The sequence below is a fragment of the Pinus tabuliformis genome, chromosome 6, assembly GCF_031772625.1.
Source record: "Pinus tabuliformis cultivar Carrire ecotype Pingquan chromosome 6, CPIR1, whole genome shotgun sequence".
Lineage (NCBI taxonomy): Eukaryota > Viridiplantae > Streptophyta > Pinopsida > Pinales > Pinaceae > Pinus > Pinus tabuliformis.
In genome coordinates, this window is record NC_142292.1 from 846,030,316 (window position 1) to 846,053,404 (window position 23,089).

General features: G+C 40.7%; 1 protein-coding gene across 4 annotated transcripts in view; it reads right to left on the reverse strand.

Annotated features, from left to right (window-relative positions):
- LOC149261524 (azadirone synthase LFS-like) overlaps positions 1-23,089 on the reverse strand; it is a 396,585-nt gene that overhangs the window by 67,309 nt on the left and 306,187 nt on the right. For all 4 annotated transcript variants that reach the window (XM_089422350.1, XM_089422347.1, XM_089422355.1 and 1 more), the window contains one exon: positions 19,486-19,531. In XM_089422350.1, the coding sequence (XP_089278476.1) occupies positions 19,486-19,531 (46 nt within the window). The remainder of the gene's footprint in view (positions 1-19,485; positions 19,532-23,089) is intronic.

Genomic DNA, 23,089 nt, shown 5'->3' on the forward strand with positions numbered 1-23,089 from the left:
AGGTCGAGGATCAAAGTGACAGCCCCCAACTTGAGTCGTTGTCGCAATGCCTGTACAATTTGAGTGACAACATTTTTTGGAGCCGTTGCTGGGGATACCTTATTCTCAGTGCATCAACTACATTTTCTCATCATATCATCATTTTTCATCAAACGCCGCATTTTTTGGTGCATCCTTCATCTTTCATCTTATCTGGCGACTCCACAACATTTTGTGGCACCATTGATAGTTCATCAAGGAAAAGGATAAGGATGAGAAACATGATCCTAAGGCTGCTCCAACAAAAATTGACGAAGATGAGTTTTCCATGAGTGCCCACGCATCTCCAGGAGGGAAATGGGGCGATATAGAACTGTAGTCGGGAGGACTACATGTGGGCAGGATCCTTGAGGAACCCACCTCTTGGATCAATTCCTTGCTACAGGAGCCCAAGATTCAGTAGTAGCAAGATGGACTTAGTGTCAGATGATGCAGTGGGTTGGTTGGAGAGACAGATGCAGTAGCCTGAGACCAGAGACTAATCAGTGCAAAGCAAGGTTGGCAGCAGTGCAGATGGCACAGTGCAGAAGTCAGCAGCAACACAGAAGATTCAGAGGGTCAGAGACTAGTAGCAGTCAAATTCCAACATTCACATGGTATTATGCTGAACACAGTTAGTTCAGTGATTTTGGGTGTTTCTTCAGCGACTTCTTTCAGCAACTGAGTTGCAGTGCGAATGCAGTGTTAGCAGTGGCAGTTCTAGCAGCATAGCAGATGCAACATTTGAGAGGGAACTGTAGTACAAATGCAGCAATGGCAGTTGCAGTGGCAGTGTCATGGGCAGCAGTACAATCGCAGCAACAACACAGTGTTGGTAGCAGCAACAATGCGGCAAGGAGATGCTTCAAAGACAGAGCAACATGCAGTTGGACATTGTTGCTAGAGCACATTCCTCACAAAGAGGGAGTGTTAGTTTTTGGTAGCATCGAATGTGCACTAGCCATGAAAATTGGTGGACAGGCTAAGACACATGAGTTCAAAGAACACAAAAATCGTTTGGTGAAATTCCACCTGGATTGTATGTTATTAAAATAATTACTATTTTTAATGGGGTTCCTAAATCTAAACTTAGGAAAATTAAAGTATTAATGGGTATTAATCAAAATATGGGTGAGAATGTTCTAGAAAGCGGATCAAGTCAAGTTTTTAATCTTAGTCGTTGATTAGAGACTTAATCTCGGCCATTGAAGTCTCAATGAGAAAAGTATAAGGAGGCTTGGGGTTCACTCAAAAACACGCCGAGAGAACGAATTGATCTAGAGTTCGAAATTTCTGGGGCTTGGAAGCTGAGAAATTCGAACTAAGTGATCATTTTGCAGCAAAGGGGCAGGAATAGTTCGAGAATACTGGGCAGAGAGGTGGAGAGCCACTAGTGGAGGTAGCGCAACACCTAGAGGGACTGATAGTGGGCCAGTCTAGGCCCACGCAGGCTTGACGCAGAGACAGAAGGGCCAGCGCAGAAGGGAAGTTTCCTTCACGCAGAAATCCGAAACTGTCAGGGAGTTGCCAGAACAGCCAGGAGAGGTTGATGCAGAAACTCCAGGAGGCAGAAGAGATAGCGCAGGGCTGACACAAAACCTCTGAGGTTGACGTAGGGCCTACGCAGGGCCAGCGCAAAGATAGTCGAGGGTTTGCGAGTTCAGCCTGAAACTGCGGGGTGAAGTGAGGTAATCTCACTTAGTTTCCCACCATTATATTTTTTCTCTGTAACTGGATTGTCGGGAGGGCATCCAGCATTATATTCAAAACTACTGCTTAATAATATAAAACCCTCTGAGTTGCTGCACCAGTTTTCCCACATTGGGTTTTTTCGGGGACTATTTTGTCCAAAAATAATGGTGTCCTATGTATCTTGTTCTTTGCTCAGTTTCTTGTTTCATGTAATCAAATTAAATTAGTGTAGGCTACAGAACTAATTTACTTCAATAATTTTCAGAAAATAACTTGACAATGTATATTAAAATCAAGTAGGATAAGTAAATTCAGTTTTGCTGTAGTAGGGGTTCCTTGGGTATAGGAATTTTCACACCTTGTACTTCTTCAATGGATTTGAATCTGCTGGTTCAGCCACCACGTTGTCGACGTACGTCTTGAGGGCATGCTCATATAGAAGGAATGACATTCTAGCCTTCCAGATGACGTACTTGGATGCTTCGTCCAACCTGTCCTAATCCCTCTAGCCACCAGTTTCCATTTCTGCCAAAAAATAGAAAGTCGAATGACCTCCTCTCTCCTGTATGCTGCTGCTAGGCTAGCCTATGCACTCCCTGCTGGAGCTAGTAAAATTGCTGCCCCTTGTTGCTACTCAACTCTAGAGAATTCGAATTCCTTGGCTAGGAATTCTCTGAGGAAGAAATTCCCTCAGCCGTGTTTCTCCTCTTTCTTCTGACAACCTTCTGCCCAGCACACTGCTTGCAGAAAAATTTGCATCCCACCAACTCTCCTCATGCTGAGGCTTTAGCATTGCTCCCTCTGCCCCGGAAAAAATGAACTGGGAGTTATCCTCTCCTTCAACTCACTCGGAGAGAGACTGCCTCGAAAATCTGCCCTCCCACTAAGAACTACACAAACCCTCTGGGGTTTCTGTAGGAATTTACAGGGTAAGTTCCTCAGATAGAACACCAAAGGACATCGCTCACAAACAGATCACAGATCAATACACTAGTATTCTTGACATGGTTAAAACCCTCAAAGAAGGAAACAGTCCACGGCCTGAGCCAATGCAGCCACTTCAGGGAATTTATTAATAAAAGAATGAAAATTTACATAAGCTTCTCTCATGAACGGTTACCCTACAAATGACCCTCCATGCTCTTTAAATAGAGATCATGGACCAATCAGGTGTTAAGCCACAGATCAAGTGTCGGTAATACCGAGAAGAGAATGAACCATCGGATCACTTCATGTCTAGAACATATCATGGCCGTCGGATTGTAAGTTACAAAAGAAACACACTTTACCTAACTCTACACTAGACCAAGCTATACTTAACTATTTCCTATGTGTCGGAATATCCTAACACCCCCCCTTAAGAACAACTTGGGATAAGATTAAAGGATGTACAAATATGACACAATAGGAAAAGGAAGGAGGCATTAGAGCCTATCCCCCCTTAGTGACAACAACCTGAACTCCAACCATAAATCGAAGTTTAGTAAACTTCACCTCTGTGAGAGCCTTTGTAAAGATGTCTGCAACTTGATCATCTGTTGAACAATATTGCACTTCAAGAACATGGTCATGAATGAGCTTTCTGATGAAGTGCATGTGTAGTTCAATGTGTTTGCTGCGCTGATGTTGGATTGGATCTTTGCATAGTTGAATGGCACTTTGATTATCACACCAAAGTGTAGTCGGATGTTGCTGCTAAAAACCAAACTCTGACAGGATCTGACAAAGCCACAGGGCTTCCTTACTAGCTTCTACGGCACCACGATACTCTGCTTCTACTAAAGAAAGAGAGATGGCACTTTGTTTCTTGCAAGCCCATGTAATAGGTCCAGAACCAAGAGTGAAGACATAACCGGCAGTAGACTTCCGATCATCAGGGTCACCAACCCAATCGGAATCAGTGAAACCAACCAATAGAGGAGATGCTTCTGCACTGTAATGAATCCCAAACTGAACTGTACCTTGAACATAACGAAGTATTCTTTTAGCTGCTTTCTAATGACTTTCATGTGGGTTTTGCATAAACCGAGCAATAACGCCAACAACAAAGGAAAGGTCGGGACGAGTATGGGTCAAATACAAAAGTTTTCCTACAAGTTGACAGTATAAGGTAGCATAAACTTCAGGGGAAGTACAAGTGACTGAAAGTTTGGCGCCAGACGGAAAGGGAGAAGGGGCTGGCTTACAATGTTCCATGTGAAAATGGCGTAGAAGATCACAGGCATACTTGGACTGGGAAAGGGAAATACCTTCCTTGGATTGCCAGACTTGAAGACCAAGAAAATAATGCAAGTGTCCTAAGTCTGTCATTTCAAACTTCTTTTTAAGGCTGGACTTCACATGGTTTATAAGGTTGGGATCACTACCAGTAAGGATAAGATCATTGTTAAGTTATGGTATGTTCTAAGCTTATAACAGTTTACTTTTTTTACTTATGATATTCCACAGATTAGCAATCATATGTACATAAAGTAAAGTGCAGATAGAACATTAAACGATCGACAGAAAACAAGCCAAGACAAGAGACACAAGATGTGGCGGCTAGCCAGGGACAAACCCCACAATGTGTGGGGAAACCCTTTGATCAAATCTTCTTTTATCTTCAACAATTCAGCAAAGAGAAATAGTACAATAAATCTGATTCATATCAGCAGTAGCAAACCCTAGATCAGCAACATCAGCATTAGCGGCTTCATTATCAAACTAGGGCACACGATATCTCACAAACCAACCGTCGAATTGACTTCATTCTACCACCAAAAGTTGCGGCTTCCAGAGGAGGTTCAGATGAACCTACAACGCAGTTCAGATGAGGAGATCTTCTAGGCCACGCAGGTCAATCTTTACTTCTGCAGTTGCAACTTCAGTTTCAGCAATTTCCGGCTTCAAACTAGGGCAATCGATATCTTGCAAACCATTCGTCGGATTGACTTCATTCCACCACCAAAAGTTGCGGCTTTCATAGGAGATCTAGATGGACCTACAACGCAGTTCCAAAGAGGAGATCTTCTAGGCCACGCAGGTCAATCTTTTCTTCTGCAGTTGCAGCTTCAGGTTCAACAGTTTCTGGCTTCAAACTAGGGCAGTCGATATCTTGCAAACCGTTTGTCAGATTGACTTCATTCCACCACCAAAAGTTGCGGCCTTCAGAGGAGATACAGATGGACTTACAGTGCAGTTCCAAAGAGGAGATCTTCTAGGCCACGCATGTCAATCTTTGCTTCTGCAATTGCAACTTCAGGTTCAACAACTTCCGGCTTCACAAGTGTGAGAGAGAGACCCATTTCTGCGCAGTAGAGAGAGAGAGATGTGATGAGAAGAGTGAGTGCAAATGAGGAAAAGTCTTATATTTATACACAACGTTGGTGTTTGAATAGATGTGACTGTTGGGCTTCTGAGCCTACATGAGTTGTAGGTCGGCTTGATAATAATTCCATAATCAAAATAAATTCATATCTCCATGAATACTTATCAGAATCGGATGATCTTTATATCAATCCTACACCTCTCGACGAGAGGAATCTAATAAAAATATTATCAGCCATGAATAAGATGACCCACATGAAGTTTTGCTCTGGTTGCTAATTTTAACACTCCCTCTCAACCAGGGAGAACTTCATCTACAGTCTATCTATCGGTTGTTACTATTCATCCATCAAATGCACTGCCCTGTACAGCGTGACCCTTGCCTTGCTCTGCTCTATTCTACCTATTCTGCTTTGTCTTGTTCTGCCCTGTACTGATCGGTACTGTTTTGCTCTGTTCTGCTCTGCTCTTGCATTGTTCTGTTCTGCTCTGCTTTTGTCCAAATTATGAAGAAGAAGAAATGATCAAGGATGTATCATACTGACTCAAAGTCAGTCTCAGAATATGTACCACTAGTCCCAGACCAGTCTCAACCAACCCGAAGTCAGCGTCCCAGTGAGTACAACTCCACTGGTCCTAGACCAGTATCATCCTCCACTGACTCAAAGTCAGTCTCAGAGTGCGTACCACTAGTCCCAGACCAGTCTCAGCCGACCCGAAGTCAACTTCATAGTAAGTACCACTCCTACCACTGGTCCCAGACCAGTCTCAGCCGATCCGAAGTCAACTTCATAGTAAGTACCACTCCTACCACTTGTCCCAGACCAGTATCGCAGTCTCAATGAGTGTACCACTGGTCCCAGACCAGTCTCAACGGACCCGAAGTCAGCATCATAGTATGTACCACTCTCACTGGTCCCAGACCAGTATTGCATTGACATGAAGTCAGTCTCGGAGTATGTACCACTAGTCCCAAACTAGTCTCAACCGACCCGAAGTCAGCGTTACAGTATGGTACAACTCCTACCACTGGTCCCAGAGCAGTATCATTGATCCCAGATCAATGGAGGTCATCCTAGCATAGGGATTACGGTAGATACAACGATGCGTCCATCGGTACTACTATGGTCCCTAACTTCATTTCCCTTCTCATTGATCAGATGAGAGGTACTTCCCATGAGTCCCAGACTGCATGGGTAGGATGCCTCGACAGGAGAACTAATCAATCCTGTCCTCATAGGAGAACACATCAATCCTGCTACAATCGCCATGGAGAACACATCAATCCAGGCCGCCATGGAGAACACATCAATCCAGGCCTCATAGGAGAACACATCAATCCTGCTACAATTACCATGGAGAACACATCAATCCAGGCCTCACAGGAGAACACATCAATCTTGCTACACAGGAGAGCGAATCATCCTGTTCCACACGAGAACGAATCATCTTGTCCCACAAGAGAGCGAGTCATCTTCTTCCAGTGCACACCACCAGGGGAGGGTGAGTCAACCTGTGGTCGTATGTTGCTCCAGTAAGAACCGCAAGCCCTCAGAACTCCTAGAGCTCAATGTATGCAACATGTAGGATCCTTGTACAAAGGTTTCTTGACGACTCCAAGTCGTTTGGGAAAATCACAGATTAGATCTTTCCTCGGGGCTTTGACAAGGTGTATCGACCTGTACATCATCTTAATGTGATGGAGCCTCCTTTCTCATCGACTTACCATATCCCAGATGATGTCTATCTGCTGGAGCAATCGACGAATACGGGATTCCTCAATAATCGAATCCCACCTCTGGTTGTTACAGAGAATCACAATGGTATGTGTTCAAACAGCTCACTGAAGAGCTTCCCCAACCAGGCAGCTTCATACGAGATCATACTCGTAGATATGTATCCGGTCTCGGTGGTGCTTATGGCAACTGACTTCTGCTTCCTTCTCATCCATTATATCGAAGCAGAATCCAAAGAGAAACAGCACTAAAAAGTGCTCCAGTGATCCTCCACACTACCTGCCTAATCAGCATTCGAATAATCATGCAGTTTCATATTTCCGGTAGTGTATCTCAATCCATTAGTAATTGTGCCATGAAGATATCTTAGAAGATTCTTGGCATCAATGCAGTGAGGCTCAACCAAATATGAGCTCACAGTGCTAACTGCAAAACATATGTTCGGACGGAGGTTCACCAAGAACATCAACGTGAATGAGTTTTTGAAACTCAGAGGCATTTCCCAAATCTGGTCCGACATCACTACCATATAACTTCTAAAAGTTAAGATCCTCGAGGTAGTCACAGGCTTGCAGTCCATCATACCAAATCTTTCCAATATCTTTACCACATATTTTCCTTGAGATAGGAAAATTTCCCTTGGCTTCTGCCATACTTCAAGTCCTTGGTCCTTCATTTCAAATTCAGAAGCCAACTCCCTCTTACATTTGTGAATGAGAGGGTCTGCACCTATTAGAAAGACGTCATCCACATACAGCACCAGTATGAGAGGCTTGTCATCTTCAACCTTAAAGTAAAGGTTAGGATCCCATAGAGCCTTCTTCAACCTGCATACATGAGATTTTCGATCATAAATTTCAAATCCTTCGGGTTGCTCTACGTAGACCTCTTCTTTGATCGAGCCGTGTAAGAATGCAGTCTTGACATCCATCTGATGTAGGTTCCATCCTTGTGAAGCGGCAAGGGCTATGATCGAGTGGATGGTCGTATATCTGGCAACAGGAGCAAATATCACATCATAGTCTATACCTTCCTTCTGGGAGAAACCACGAGCAACAAAACGAGCCTTATACTTTTCTGTACTTCCATCTGCTACATGCTTTATCTTATAAAGCCATTTGGAAGTAACAACTCTCTTGTCCTAGGGTCTGGGAACTACTTTCCAGACATCATTCTTCATGATAGACTCATATTCTTCAGTCATAGCATCCTTCCATACTTGATGCTTGACGGTGTCTGAGAATGATGAAGGTTTATTTTGTATGATCGTGCTCATGATGGCCAGGTATCCCTGATACCTATTAGGTTTCTTACTTTCACGAAAGGTTCCTCAGGGTGCAACATGTCCTTCAGCATCATCAAGTAGCCCCCTAAGACATGAAGTCCTCTTCCTAGAAGAGGAACGCTCATGTGGAGAAGGATCAATCAGATCCATGGGTTCTTCTACATCAGGCATTAATTCATCATCCTTTTCTTTCGGTTCCCTGGGGTCGGCTTCTTGAGAGCTCCTCAAAGTCGGAAGATTTTTCACCTTGTTGAGAGCCATATCTTCATCAAAGGTGACATCATGACTAATTATGACTTCCCTTTAACTGGCTACATAGATTCTATAGCCTTTAGTATTTTCACCATAGCCCACGAAAATTCCCTTCTTTCCAGATGCACCTAGTTTATTTCTTTTCTCTTTTCGCACATGAAAATATACAGGGCTTCCAAAAATTCTAAAATGAGAAACATCAGGTTTCTTACTGGTGAACTTTTCTTCAGGAGTCTTGGAACCCAATGCTTGATGAGGGCATCGATTTTGTACATATACGGCAGTGTTTGTAGTTTCAGCCCATAGAAACTTCGGAAGTCTTTGATCATGTAGCATGGCCCGAACAGCTTCCACAATCGTGCGGTTCTTCCTTCCCGCCACACCATTCTGCTCAGGAGTACGTGGTGTAGTAGTCTCCCTCTTAATGCCAGCCTCAGATATGCCTGAGTGAACCAACTGTAATATATCGGAGGTCTTGCTTTGGCTTGAGGGGAATGGTCCCCTTTTGAGCTTTCCTTCGGCACATCCCGGACATACACCTTCTTTCTCTACTTGGAATTTAGGCATCCCTGTTACCATCTGTCTTACATTGAGTAGAGCTTTGTAATGAAGGTGGGCAAACCTCCGATGCCAAAGTTCGGACTGAAGAGTTGTGTCACAAGACATGACACCTAGCGGACTTCCATCGACCTGATATAATGAATCAACACTAAACCCAAGAGTAAAGGCATCTTTAACATTATTTTTCCATATACATACCTTGGCATTGCTGAAGGTTACCTTGTAGCCTTTGCCTTCCATTGCTGAGATGGACACTAGGTTCTTTTGAGGTTAGGTGCATTTAATACATCCTGGACTTTCTAGCCTTCTTGAATGGTTTTCCTCTTCCTCGATCCCCAGCTCTCCTCTTACCTTTACTGTTGAATTTGTCATTCCTTTGATTTGCCATCAAAGGGATTTTGATCATCGTCCCAGTGTGATTCCTTTCTATCAGGGCACTCCCTTGCATAGTGACCTGTTTTATCGCAGATGTAACATCGTCCTTTTCTTCCACCCTTAGGTCTAGCCTTTCCTTTTGATTTAGTACCGGAATTATTTCTTTTCTTAGCATGAGAAGAAAAGGCAGCAAGAGAACATTTAGGCATGGGAATTTCTTGCTCTTCTTCCCTTGTTTCTTCTTGAATGCATCTAGCCATTAATTCCTCAAAACCAAGAATTACATTATAGTTCAGAAGAGTAGTCCTAAACACGTACCATTCGGATGGTAATCCTCCAAGAGTCGTAAGTGCCATTTCCCAGAGTATCGTAGATTTCCTTGGAGGTGTCCAATTCAGAGATGTAGGCCACCAAGTGCTTGTCGATAGAGTCCCGGATGATCTTCTATTTTGACTTCTTCGGTTTTCCATTTGTTCCATGCAACAGCAAATGCATTTGATGGAGGCTCAACAATATTGCCTCTTACATGGTCCAGCACTCCTGGATCTTCTAGGGTTAGATCGATAGACATCTTCCATGCGTGATAGTCATCTTTTTCACGGAGCTTGTCTTCGGCAGGAAAGAGTGTTGAGGACCCCATAGTTCTTTTAGGATAGCCTTGCCAATCTTCTCTTCTGTGATTGCTCTTGCTCTTACTTGGGCTTTGTCTTCACCTCAGCTCTGATACCATGTTAAGTTATGGTATGTTCTATGCTTATAACAATTTACTTCTTTTACTTATGATATTCCACAGATTAGCACATGTACATAAAGTAAAGTGCAGATAGAACATTAAACGATCGACAGAAAACAAGCCAAGACAAGAGACACAAGATGTGGTGGCTAGCCAAGGACAAACCCCACAATGTGTGGGGAAACCCTTTGATCAAATCTTCTTTTATCTTCAACAATTCAACAAAGAGAAATAGTACAATAAATCCGATTCATATCAGCGGTAGCAAACCCTAGATCAGCAACATCAGCATTAGCGGCTCCATTATCAAACTAGGGCAGACGATATCTCACAAACTGACCGTCGAATTGACTTCATTCCACCACCAAAAGTTGCGGCTTCTAGAGGAGGTTCAAATGAACCTACAACGCGGTTCAGATGAGGAGATATTCTAGGCCACGCAGGTCAATCTTTACTTCTGCAGTTGCAGCTTCAGTTTCAGCAATTTCCGGCTTCAAACTAGGGCAGTCGATATCTTGCAAACCATTCGTCGGATTGACTTCATTCCACCACCAAAAGTTGCGGCTTTCAGAGGAGATCTAGATGGACCTACAGCGCAGTTCCAAAGAGGAGATCTTCTAGGCCACGCAAGTCAATCTTTGCTTCTGTAGTTGCAGCTTCAGATTCAACAGTTTCCGGCTTCAAACTAGGGCAGTCAATATCTTGCAAACCGTTCATCAAATTGACTTCATTCCACCACCAAAAGTTGCGGCTTTCAGAGGAGATCCAGATGGACCTATAGTGCAGTTCCAAAGAGGAGATCTTCTAGGCCGTGCATGTCAATCTTTGCTTCTGCAGTTGCAGCTTCAGGTTTAATAGCTTCCGGCTTCACATGTGTGAGAGAGAGACCCATTTCTGCGTAGTAGAGAGAGAGAGAGATGTGATGGAAGAGTGAGTGCAAATGAGGAAAAGTCTTATATTTATACACAATGTTGGTGTTTGAATAGATGTGACTGTTGGACTTCTGAGCCTACATGAGTTGTAGGTCGGCTTGATAATAATTCCATAATCAAAATAAATTCATATCTCCATGAATACTTATCAGAATCGGATGATCTTTATATCAATCCTACACCTCTCGACGAGAGGAATCTAATAAAAATATTATCAGCCATGAATAAGATGACCCACATGAAGTTTTGCTTTGGTTGCCAATTTTAACAATCATCAACATAAAGAACAAGAATGATAAGAGACTTGCCCACTTTCTTGGTGTAGACAGTATTGTCAGAATGACACCTAGAAAAGCCAGTTTCTAAAAGAAAGCTATCCATTTTTTCATACCAAGCCCGAGGGGCTCGCTTGAGACCATAAAGGGATTTCTTAAGCTGACATTCAAGGCTGGAGTCTATTTGTATAAAGCCAGTAGGTTGTTCCATATAGATTTCTTCATGCAAGTCCCCATGCAAGAAGGCAGATTTAACATCCATCTAATGGACTTCCCATTTGAAAGAGGTAGCAAGGGAAAGAACAAGGCGGATAGAGTTCATTTTGGCAACGGGGGAGAAGGTTTCAATGTTGTCAATGCCTTCAACTTGTGAAAAACCCTTAGCAACAAGACAAGCTTTATGTTTATCAACTTTTCCATCTGGTCCATACTTGGTTTCGTAAACTCATTTGCATCTAATAAGTTTTCATCCCTTTGGAAGAGGAACAAGATCCCATGTATCATTTGCCAATAGTGAACGATATTCTCCATTCATAGTTGCGTCCCAATCTGGATGGCCTGAAGCTTCTGCAAAGGTGTCAGGATCATAATTCACTGAAGCTTGAGCCAGTAAAGAAGAGGCTCTATCGAACTGAGAACGTGTACGTTGCTGATCTGTAGGATCACTGGCAAGAGCACCTGCTACATCCCGAGTAGCACGGACCCATTTTGGAAGCTGAGGAGCTGAAGGAGGATCCTGAGAAGGTGGGGGAGGATTGTCATCCTCGTTGTCATCATATGAAGAAGAAATATTTTCAAAAGTAGAAGGGATAGAGAGAGGTGGCACATCTGCCGAACTAGGCTCGCAGGCCGATATATTTTCAGCGAACTTTACATCTAGAACAAATACCATCTCTACAAGATACCATTGGAAGACCTGTCACCATATTTTCTTTACATAGATTCTGAAGGGAGCGATAGTTTAAGTGACCAAATCGGTCATGCCAAAGTTTGCTCACTTCATCATTATGAGCAACAAATACAGAGGAAAGATTTGATGACCCAAAGTTGTTAAACTTATACAACCTTGTAGAATCATCAACAATTTCAGTAGCTAAAATATGTCTAGATCTCTTAGGTCCTTAATTACAACATCGTGAGGTGAAAATTCAATGATTTTACCTTCACCTAAATGAGTTATCTGATATACAGATAGAAGGTTGCAGGATAAGGTTGGAACACATAATACATCATTAAATTGACCATTGTCTAGATGAACAGTTCCAATCCCTACAACACTAAGAGATCTATCATCACTAACATATATATTTTTGGTGTTACAATCATTTAAAGAAGAAAACATGGCTTTGTTTTTGGCCATGTGATAAGAAGCTCCAGAATCAATGAGCCACTCATGAGAATGAGAAGAAGAATATACATTTAGTGCATAACTACACCGAGATGCTTGAAAACCACATGCGGAAAGTGTTATTCTTGAAGATGAAGTTGAAGTTGAAGAGTGCTCCAAATGGATGTTATGCTTCTTCATTGCTACTTCCAAGGCTTCCATCTTCTTAAAGCATTTGGATTCTAAGTGGCCATCTCGATTACAAAAGTGGAAATGTCTATCAGTCTTCTTCCCTTTGCTTTTATTTGCCTTATCATTTTGTTGAAATGATTTTTCATTTTGAGACTGAAATTGCTTAGGACCCTTGTTTGATTTAGGACCATTCTTTTTAGGATACTGCTTCTTAAGATTCTTTGAATTTGGTTGCTACTGTGTGGCTAAGGCTTTCTTAGAAAAGTTTCCAAGATTAAGAAGACCAAGATATAAGAGCTTTTCTTGTTCTCTTATTAAAGAATCACAAAAGGCATCAAAAGAGGGGGACTTGTATTCTTGTCCTTGAGAAATAAAGGCTTCTCTAGTAAAATGGAAGGTGGAAACAAACACAGAGTAGGCTGGTCCCAACTTAATAAGAATGGAATAGATAAGGCTACCATCTTCTTTCTTAACCTTAACACCTTCCAAGAGAAGTCTAAGGGTCTTGAACTTGGACAAAAAAATTTCAATGGAAGAAAAATTATTGGGGTCCAATGTAAGCAACTCATTTTCAAGTTGATGGGCTATAATTTCATTTTTAATTCCAAAAACTTTAGTGAGTTGTTTCATTGCTTCATTAGGGGTATCAAGTTCTACGATATGGAATCTAAAGTCTGGAGAAATAGACATCCCTATCAACCCACGTGCTTGATCTTGCCTATTTTCCCATTTGGTTTCCTTATCTTCATCTTGAGGTTTGGTTTCTTGGCCTGAGGCTATTATGTAAAGACCTTTACTTCTAAGTAAATCCACAATGTAAGACCACCATTAGAAGTAGTTGGTGCTGTCAAGAATAACTTGGCATGGATTTTCCATTTTAATAGAAAATAAAGTTGTAGATGCTAAAACTAAGTGTTCCAATGGAAAGATCTCGAAAAATTAGGCTAATTCAAAAAAATGGCTCTGAAAACGGCTTCCGATGAAGAAGTTATGGCTTTTTGAAGAAAAGTTGTTGAAGATGCCAACGAAGTGTGTAAATGTGCGGAAATGAATGATAATGTTATATTTAAACCCTGGCCCCCCTTTTCCAAACTTAATCTTATTAGCTCACTTTAAAAAAAAGATCTTATGTGACTCACTTTTATAAATAAGTGAGTCACTTTTACAATGGTACTTTATGAGCTACCCACTAAATTGTAACTTAAATAAAAAATAAAGAGACTTTAGAATTATAAGTGACTCACTTTTTATAATGGGTGAGAACACTTTTACATAAAGTAACTTTAAAACATAAGTTACATGTGCTTTTTGAAAAAGTAACTCAAAAAAACGAAAGACTTCAACTCAAGACCTCTATTCTCATAAAGTAACTTTGGACCAAGTGAGTTAGTTTAAAAGGTTAGTAATTTTTGGAAAAGAGAAAGGGTTTTTTTTTTTTTTTTTAGTCACTGAAGCTTTGTGGTGTGTGCTTACTTGAAAAAACTCATTTTTTGCCTACAAAACAAAAACCACAAAACCCAACACGGAAATACAACAAAAAATAAACCTTACGGCTTGAAGTTAGCTTTAGTCGGAAACTAAATATTTTCCTCAATGTTTATGATTTTCTGAGATCACACTAAAGCACAACAGAAAAGAGCATACGCATGAGAAAAATCTTTCCTTTCTGTTTCTGATTTGCCCAGATCGCATAAAGTCGTGGGGCAAAGAGCATACATAGAAATGAAAGGTATAGATCCAGTAATAAAAAACAGAGAGCTAAATAAACCGAAATAAATAGAGAGATGAATAGCTAGAACTGCAAATAGAGACTGTATACATCCAGATCTTAAAAATGACGTAGCTAGGGCTACCGAAAACCTTTTTGTGTGAAACGAAAGGGGTTCCTCACTGGAACAGATGCTCCTAACACAATAGAGCAGTTCTCTCGACCCGAAAGCAGTTAGAAACAATAGATCCAGGAAACGACATTCGGATGCAATTGTACCAGCTTTAGATTTGGATCACCAACAAATGCGACCCTCAAATAGCTCCGATACCATGTAGGAATTTACCAGGTAAGTTCCTCAGATAGAAAACCAAAGGACACCGCTCACAAATAGATCACAGATCAATACACCAGTGTTCTTGACGTGGTTAAAACCCTCAAAGAGAGAAACAGTCCACGGCCTGAGCCAACACGGCCACTTTAGGCAATTTATTAAAAAAAGAACGAAAATTTACATAAGCTTCTCTCATGAACAGTGACCGTACAAATGACCCTCCATGCTCTTTAAATAGAGATCATGGACCAATCAGGTGTTAAGCCACGGATTAAGTGTCGGTAATACCACGGAGACCAAGTTATACCTAACTATTTCCTATGTGTCGGAATATTCTAACAGTTTCAAACTGTTGCATCCTGCAGCTTTTTCGAACTCCCTCTTCTACTCAACACTAGATTCTCTGGCAGTGCTCTTCTTGTTCCACCTGCAGCTCTGATACCATGTGAAAATTCCTGAACCGGAATTCCTACTGCAGCAATTGATGATATTACTCCTATTTGTTAAATTCTTTTAAACAAATTACTTGCAGTTTCCTATGAGAAATATCGTAATACATACACTGCAACCTTCACTTAATTAAATATTATGCAGAAACAAGTGACTGAGCAAGAAAGAAAATACAACCCAAATGAAACCATTGTTTTTGGACAAATGTCCAACCCAATGCGGGAAAATCAGTGCAGGCTGCAACAGATCTAAGGGTTTTATTATTATGCAGGAGAAAATTTGAGTACAATTATTGGATGCTCACCTAGCAATCCAATACAGAGAGAATAGTGGACAAAATGAATAATGAAATGATCTCACCCTGTCACTGGGAGAATTTGAGATTGATCACACTAAATTGGAGCCTCTGCGCAAAACTGCGTCACTCCCACACAGTTCCTGCATCACCCCTGTTGAGTATCACGCCGCTCCTTCTTTGGACCCTCTGTTGGCTGGAAAACTCGAATCTTTGCCTCCCAGTCTCTCACCCCACTCCCGGCTACTGAAACTCGATTTCCTCAACAGGAATTCGATTTCCCTCTAAGGCCTGTGTTGCCACTACATCAGCTCTGCGTGGGCCAACGTCTACCTCTTTCTAGACGTCGTTCTGCCCTCTCTCTACCTTGTACTCTCCGTCCCAGGAAAACTTCCTTCTTCCGGATACTCACTGCCCCTCTTTGCAAGAAATCTCCTTGATCAGAATTTCCTCCTAAGAACTTTTGACTTTAGAAATTCGATCTCTTGATCTCTCGGTGTGTTTTACAAATGACCCTCAAGCCCCTTCTTATATCTTTCTGTTGGACAACCAATGACCTAGATTAACTCCTAATCAAAGGCTCAGATCATTTTGACTTGATCTCCATCTTTTTCTAGAAGTTACACCCACAATTGGATTAATACCCGTTAATATTTTTAATTTCCTAAGTTTAGACTTAGGGTCCCATTAAAAAATATTAATTATTTTAATAAAATCATCTCTGGGTGGGATTTCCCAAAACTCTTTCTGGGTTCTTTGGAATACATGTACCCAGGCCTCCCTGCAAAATATGAGGCCTAGAGCACATCCGACACTACCTAAACTCAACACAAACCTAGTTACAAATTTCAACAAGAAGAAGGCACTGGCCCAAGCAAATTGTTGATCGAACTTCCTTTCCTCTGTAATTCTTCCTCCTAAATTTCGGTCCCCTTCCTCTTGGAAGGCTAGACTAGGGCATCAAGTGAAATCCTCTAGAGAGTGAATTTTTGGATTTTGTGAGCACAAGACTCTTCCTTAAGGTCTTGTCTAGAGGTCCTCCAAGTTTGGTAGGTTTCTCACAGTTTTCCATCCATAAAATCTTGTGCCTTAGGTGTGCCCTAGAAGGGAAACATCTAGCTTGTATCTTCTTGGCTTGGGGACTTCTTTGAGGGTTGTATGAGCATAGTATTCATTAAAATAAATCATAAGAAGCCCTTTCTCTTCCTTGCCTTGACCTTGAGAGTGTCTTTTCCATGATAAGTCATGAAACCCAAGGTCTCGTGCAACTCTTTCCTAGGTCTCTTAAAGGGAGCAAAAATCCTCTTAGAAGTGTCAAAACATCATAAAGAGGTTCCTTGAGGGATCCTACCTCATCACCTAGGGTCTTGATCTTAGGAATACCTATTATCATTACATATCTCAAAACCCAAAGTCTTGAACTCCTTATCTCAAGGCCTTTCTTGGAGAGAATTTTTGAAGAATTGAGCCATTGTTGTGTCTCTCCTTGAATGGGCTTTGTGAAATGACATCATACCTAACCATTGAACTACTTATTCTAAGTGATTCCCTTCCCACCGAGGCTCCTCCCATTAGTGAAAGTTTGTATTACGTAAAGAGTAGGGTCATTGACTGTGGTAATAGTGGGTCATTGTCCCATTGTTATCATTTGGCCTAGCTCTTTGCCCTATAGGGTTTCCCTTTTAGGGCCTGCTAAATTGTGTGTTAAATACCCTCATATAAATAGAGGGAGCTCACCTTCATTTGAATCATCGGTATCACAAATTCACAACACTTCTCTCTCTCTTAAGTAGTGTGCACTAGCTCCCTTGTACTTTCCTCTTGGACGTAATGTGATATTAGTGGATCAAATTGTCCTGAGAGGGATTTTGCATGAGAAGACTATCTTGGATTGATGAAGTGATTCTTGATTGAATGTGTAAATTTATTGCCAATTTTCTTCCATTTTGCATACAATTTTCTAAAATTAGCATTTCTTATGTCATATTAAAAAGTACAAGATCTTTTCATGAAATCTTGTTTCTACATGTTATGCAATATTAGTCTTTCAAGAATCCATTAGAGGAATTTTGTATATGCATCCTTTGATCTTAAATATCCATTTAAAGAAAGTTTCTAGGGTTTTTTTAAGAGATGCTTCTTACTCCTCCAACATCCTCATCAGATTCCTCTATCTTTGACCTTGCCATTATTGACTCCATTTCCCAATTGAGAGAAGACACTAGACTAGATTGTGGTGATCACCTTTATTTCTTCTTTTTCCTTTTAATTCGTGGTAACTAGGGTTAGGGTTAGCTTAAATTTGCATTTTATTGTCAGTTTGTTATTGCCCTATTGAAAGGGATTGCATTTACTAAATATAAAAAGGAAAAATCTGGTATTAATTGCATGTTTTCACCCCAAAATTAGGGCTGACATCTTGATATTTATTGTTATATGCATTTTAATCCATAAAAACATCATTGTTTACCTAACCCTTGCTTGCCTCTTCACTCCTACCTTATCACTCATAGGCTATTTCTCAAGCTGCTATATGTCATTGTATGCCATAAATATGCATATCATAAAAACCCTAACTTATAGCAGTTTTCTTCTAAATCATAAAGGTCTTAGGAAAGTGTATTACTCTTGGCAACTCTTATCTCAACCTCTCAAAGTTTGGACGGTACATTCCCCTTCAATTATCAGACCTTGCATCACACTTGAGCCCTCATTAGTTGAACATCTTGTTGGTGATTTCTTTAGGGAAGCCTCCCTTGTGGGGATAATATCCACCACTAAATAGATGGAGATAAGCCACTGAGGTGACAATGGTGATTAATCTCTTGTTTCCATAAGACCTACATTTCCTAGTGAGACTTTGCACAAGGCCCGGTAGATTTTGTAGTAACAAGTACCATCCTTTGGAATGGGGGTAAATTCCCTACAAGTTTCCTTGAGATATATATTATAAATATGTAGGCATGTGTGTGTGTGCATATGTGTGTGTATGCAAGCATCTAGGTGTTTTGTTTCCCCCTTTCTTTGCATTGTTAAGGTGTTGTTTCAAAACCCTACTGTATTGTAAAGTGATATTGTTTTCCCACTCTAGATGACATCATGGAAAATTTATTAACTTTCTATGTTCTTGTCCATCTAAAATGAAAACAATACATGAACCATGTTTAGACCATAACCTCACTACCAACCTTGATGACTTATGATCTCCACATAAAAAGTTTGGTATCATCTTTTTCTCTCACAAAGGTTCATCAATAAACCCAATGCCAAATTCAATCCAAATTCACTATCTACTAGAGAAACTCTTGACTTGATTTCTCTAATGACAGCTCAGATGTGCCTAGTTTATTTTCCTCTTGAACATTGAATAGATTTATGAATTTTTAGTTTCTTAACTTTTTTTTGTTTATATCATTATTACTTCATTCAAATTGGTTAGGCCACTCTATAAAAATACCTTGTTTTAGTTTCATTCAACATATTATCACGTCAACCTATGACTGGATTTGCGTAATGTATGTCATCCAACAATTCTTGCCAAAGCTCTTTTGACAGGGTTATAGAAATTAAAAACAAATTGGACACAATTTTTCAGCATTTTGCATTCAAGAATAAATGATTTCTTCTTGTTTGGGAGGATAATAGGATAAACTTCATCTCATTTAACTTCAAAATCTTAAGATGTGTGATTGCACCTCCAATTCAAAGTACAATAAATAATGCTGCCTCACTTATACTATCATTGTTGGGAAAATTAACCATTCAAAAACACAAATAAAAGTAGAAATGCATTGCTACAAAGGTGAGTGATTACATAAGCAACATATCACAAATTATTGTCCAAAGTTCATTAGAGTAACCACTATGCAAATAAGCATCAAGTGTCATGCTACTTATTATAACTTATAAGAATGAAGAGCATCAAGTACATGGGTCTAATTAGCTTGTAAGAATGAAAAGCCTTCACTAGATTTGAAAAGATTCTATTGTGCATCAACATTTTGTAAACCTTACCGAATACCGCTCTTGGCTTGATATGACAACTCTATGCAACGTGGACCTAAGAAACAAATACAAGCCCAACATGAGATATATTGATCAAAGAAAGAAAAATATGTCAAGCATCTTGCAAAATCAATAACGTGAAAATTTACATTTGATAAACAAAAAAATACTTTTAGGATATTAAGGAGAAAAACAAGTTTTTATGTTCATGTTGCTACCCCTCATATTGACATGAATGGGAAAGACATAACTTCGTAGGTAACTTATAGGGATGTTGATGGATTTACACACATTCTATCCTTGCTTGGAGACAGGGCATCTTGGATGGGCATACCTTTCATCTTCTTACATCATGGTGGTGATGCATGATTGGTTCAATGGCTTATGTGCTAGTACTTGGTTCTCTTTCCAAAGTTGATCTTGATGTATAATTGTATCATGCTCTTTGGTGGATGATGTTGTTCATGGTTATCCTATCCTAATACTCATATATCTAATGGTTGTGATGATAACTTAGTGGTTAAATTTACTGATGTCATCCTCATCATTAATATAAATGTGGTGCTAAACATATTATAAAAGTGGCCACCCCTTAAGGCATTTAAAAGTTAAGAAGCATGGTAATACAATGTGAAGAATACATTATTATGAAGAGGCCACCTCCTTTATTTTCACTAACGTAAGCACAATGTTAAAGTCTTATAAATGGTTCAGAAAGGTGAAAATGAAGTCATGCTTTGAGAGGTGCCACCCCCTTGTCACCTTCACTAAGCCAAACTGTAATGTCCCTTCCCAAATATATTTGTAACACGTTTTAATCTCCCACAATTTTGCATAATTTTTGGTGAGTGAGGAACCCATGCATTTTTGACTTGGGGACTTAGGAGGAAAGAGGCCGAATTATATCACTAGTGGAAGGTAAGGGCCACCCACATGGGGAAAAACACACTTGGGCACTTGGGCAATTCGAATTGCCTTGGAGGGGAAATGGAATGGCTAGGGAGAGGGGCCCGCATGGGGAAAGGAAGGCTCGTGATGTTATAAGGAGGAGGAACTCCCCAACTCAGGGTATCATTTGCATATCGAACTCATTTGTGTTGCTCGAGCTGCTTAGCCGAGTTACCAAGTTGTTTAGCATCGAGTTTTCCAGGCGGGAGAATCAACCTTTCTTCGGGGGACTTCGAGTGCCACCCTAGGAAGGCATTTCATACTACCTTGGAGGAGAACCAAAGGAAATTTGCAGCCATATCACTCAACCTTCGATTCAGCAGTGCGTATTTTTGGAGCATGCATGAGGGGAACACGTAGAGGTGATTTGGGAGTTCATCCGAGCAGCGCTTACCAGGAATGTTTGGGAGTTGGAGTCACAGCAGAGGATTAAACTTTGGGAAGAGTTTTGGACCAAGAGATTGTTGCATTTGGGCAACTCGATTGACAATCACTGAGGATTGCATAGAGGGCCATCACTGGGCTCACGTGGGAGTTGAGGGAAGGAGCTATAGAGTTGGAGCTAGCCAGGAGAAGTGGGGAAAGCCTTAGGGGGAAGCATCTCAGCATTTGGGGGTGATTTGGAGGGCCTTCCAGCCAGTTACAGATAGGTCGTACTACCCAGCATGTGGAGGAGGACGTGGTACTTAGAGGTCGAATTCTGAGGGTCTGAACTGGGCCAAACCCATTCTGGGTTTTGGTTGAGGACTCGGGAGCTAAAGTTGCAGCCTTTTCTGAGCACGGGAGGTGGAGTACCAGCATATCCTTTCCAGCAGGCAGCGCAGATCATCCTTGGAGCAGCAGTTGTGTAGCACTTGGGCCATTACTTACTCACCTAGGTTTTATCACACTTGTCCATTGAGACAAGACCAGGTGCACTATTCTATCACCATTGTACTTGCTCCGAAAAGAATTAATAAAATGGCTCAGATGACTCTTGTTTATAGTGATTTTATGGATGTGTTGATTGTTTCTCATTTCTGGGTGTTGGTTTGTTTATTTTATTTGTATATCACTGTTCATCCTAGATAGGAACATTACATAAACGGTTATTGAAAAAGCTTAAGATTAAGGTATAAGAAGGAAACTATACAATGATGATTTATACACATGCATAAATGTAATGAAATTGCTCAAGACAATGAGCCATTGGCATTTCTTATAAAGTAAACTATTGAAAGGGGATGGTACATATATATTATAAATGAGGGTGACATCATCCATGTGCTCTAGAGGGGCACACATGATAAGGAAAGAAAATACAATTTTATTCACACGATGGAACTTTGGTTAACAATCTATGGGTCCATTCTCTTGAACCTTAACTCATGACATGATGGAGTGGGTTGCCTACTTCTTGAGATCGTGGTAAGATTTTGATAAGCCATAAGTAAGTCAAAGGTTGTATGGGACATCATACATGGAGATGTTAATATGAATCAATATGAAAGCCACCATACTAGTTGTGGGAGCTATTACCACTAAATCTAGCAGGGGTCGTAGGAGGGGTACTTAAGGGACAACTACTAGACCAAATGACAACAATGGGACAAAGACCCACGGTCACCTCAGTTAGTGCCCCTTGCTCTTTATGGACTTTCACCGATGGGAGGAGTCTCGGTATGAGAGAAATCACTTGAATGAAAGGATCAATGACAAGTTATGATGTGATTTCCAAGGCCCATTCAAAGGAGAGGCTCAAATAATGGCTCAATGCTTCAGTAAGAAGTCAATGGCTCTCCAAGAAAGGCCTATGAGGAGGCCCAGAACTAGGACGGAAAGATTATTCAATTACAAGGGATACTCCTAGACCTAAGGTTTTCTAAAGAGGCAAGACATCTCTAAGGGCTTTGTAAGACAATTACCATACAAGTTCTTAACACCAATAGAGAGACCTAGGAAAATCCAAGCAAGTCCTAAGGTTTGCAAGAGAATGATCTTCAAAATGATTACTAGGTCAAGAAAGGAGAAAAGGGAACGTCAAAATGATTAACTTCCTTCAAGTTTTCAAGTTCAAGTGACCTCCAAGGCTACCTTAATCAAAGAAGTTCAAGAATAAATCAATGTTGGAACTAGTGCTCGAGATTTCTCTCAAACTAGCTACGGGAATTGCTTCAAATTTTGAGGAAAACTATAGGAAACTACAATGCAGTAACCTACCAACTCGCTCCTTAAAGCGACCTCCCTAATGCAATTCGCACTAGGCCCTAGGTAGCCGTCAAGGGCTAGGGTAGAGTATAGGAAAAAGGTGAAAAAATTAATTGATTTAAGGTTGATCACCTAGGATTAAGACCAGTACCTAGTCCTTCAAGGATAAATGGAGTCAAGAGAACCTTAACATGACAATTTCGATGCTTCAAGGAGACCTAGAGGGACTTTGCTATCCTAAGAAAAGGAAACAACCCAATACCCTCAAGATGTTTACACTTCAATGGCTATGTCAAATGGAGTTTCATGGATTTAATCACAAGATTATTCCCCTAGGAACCTTCATTCATTCTTTGTCCAATGAGTAACACATGCAAAATTTCCAACAGTCTTCAATGTTCCAAGAAAATTCGTATTTATTAGGGCACATTTAATAACCATAAGAAGATATTCCATGCATTAGACATTCATAAGAACA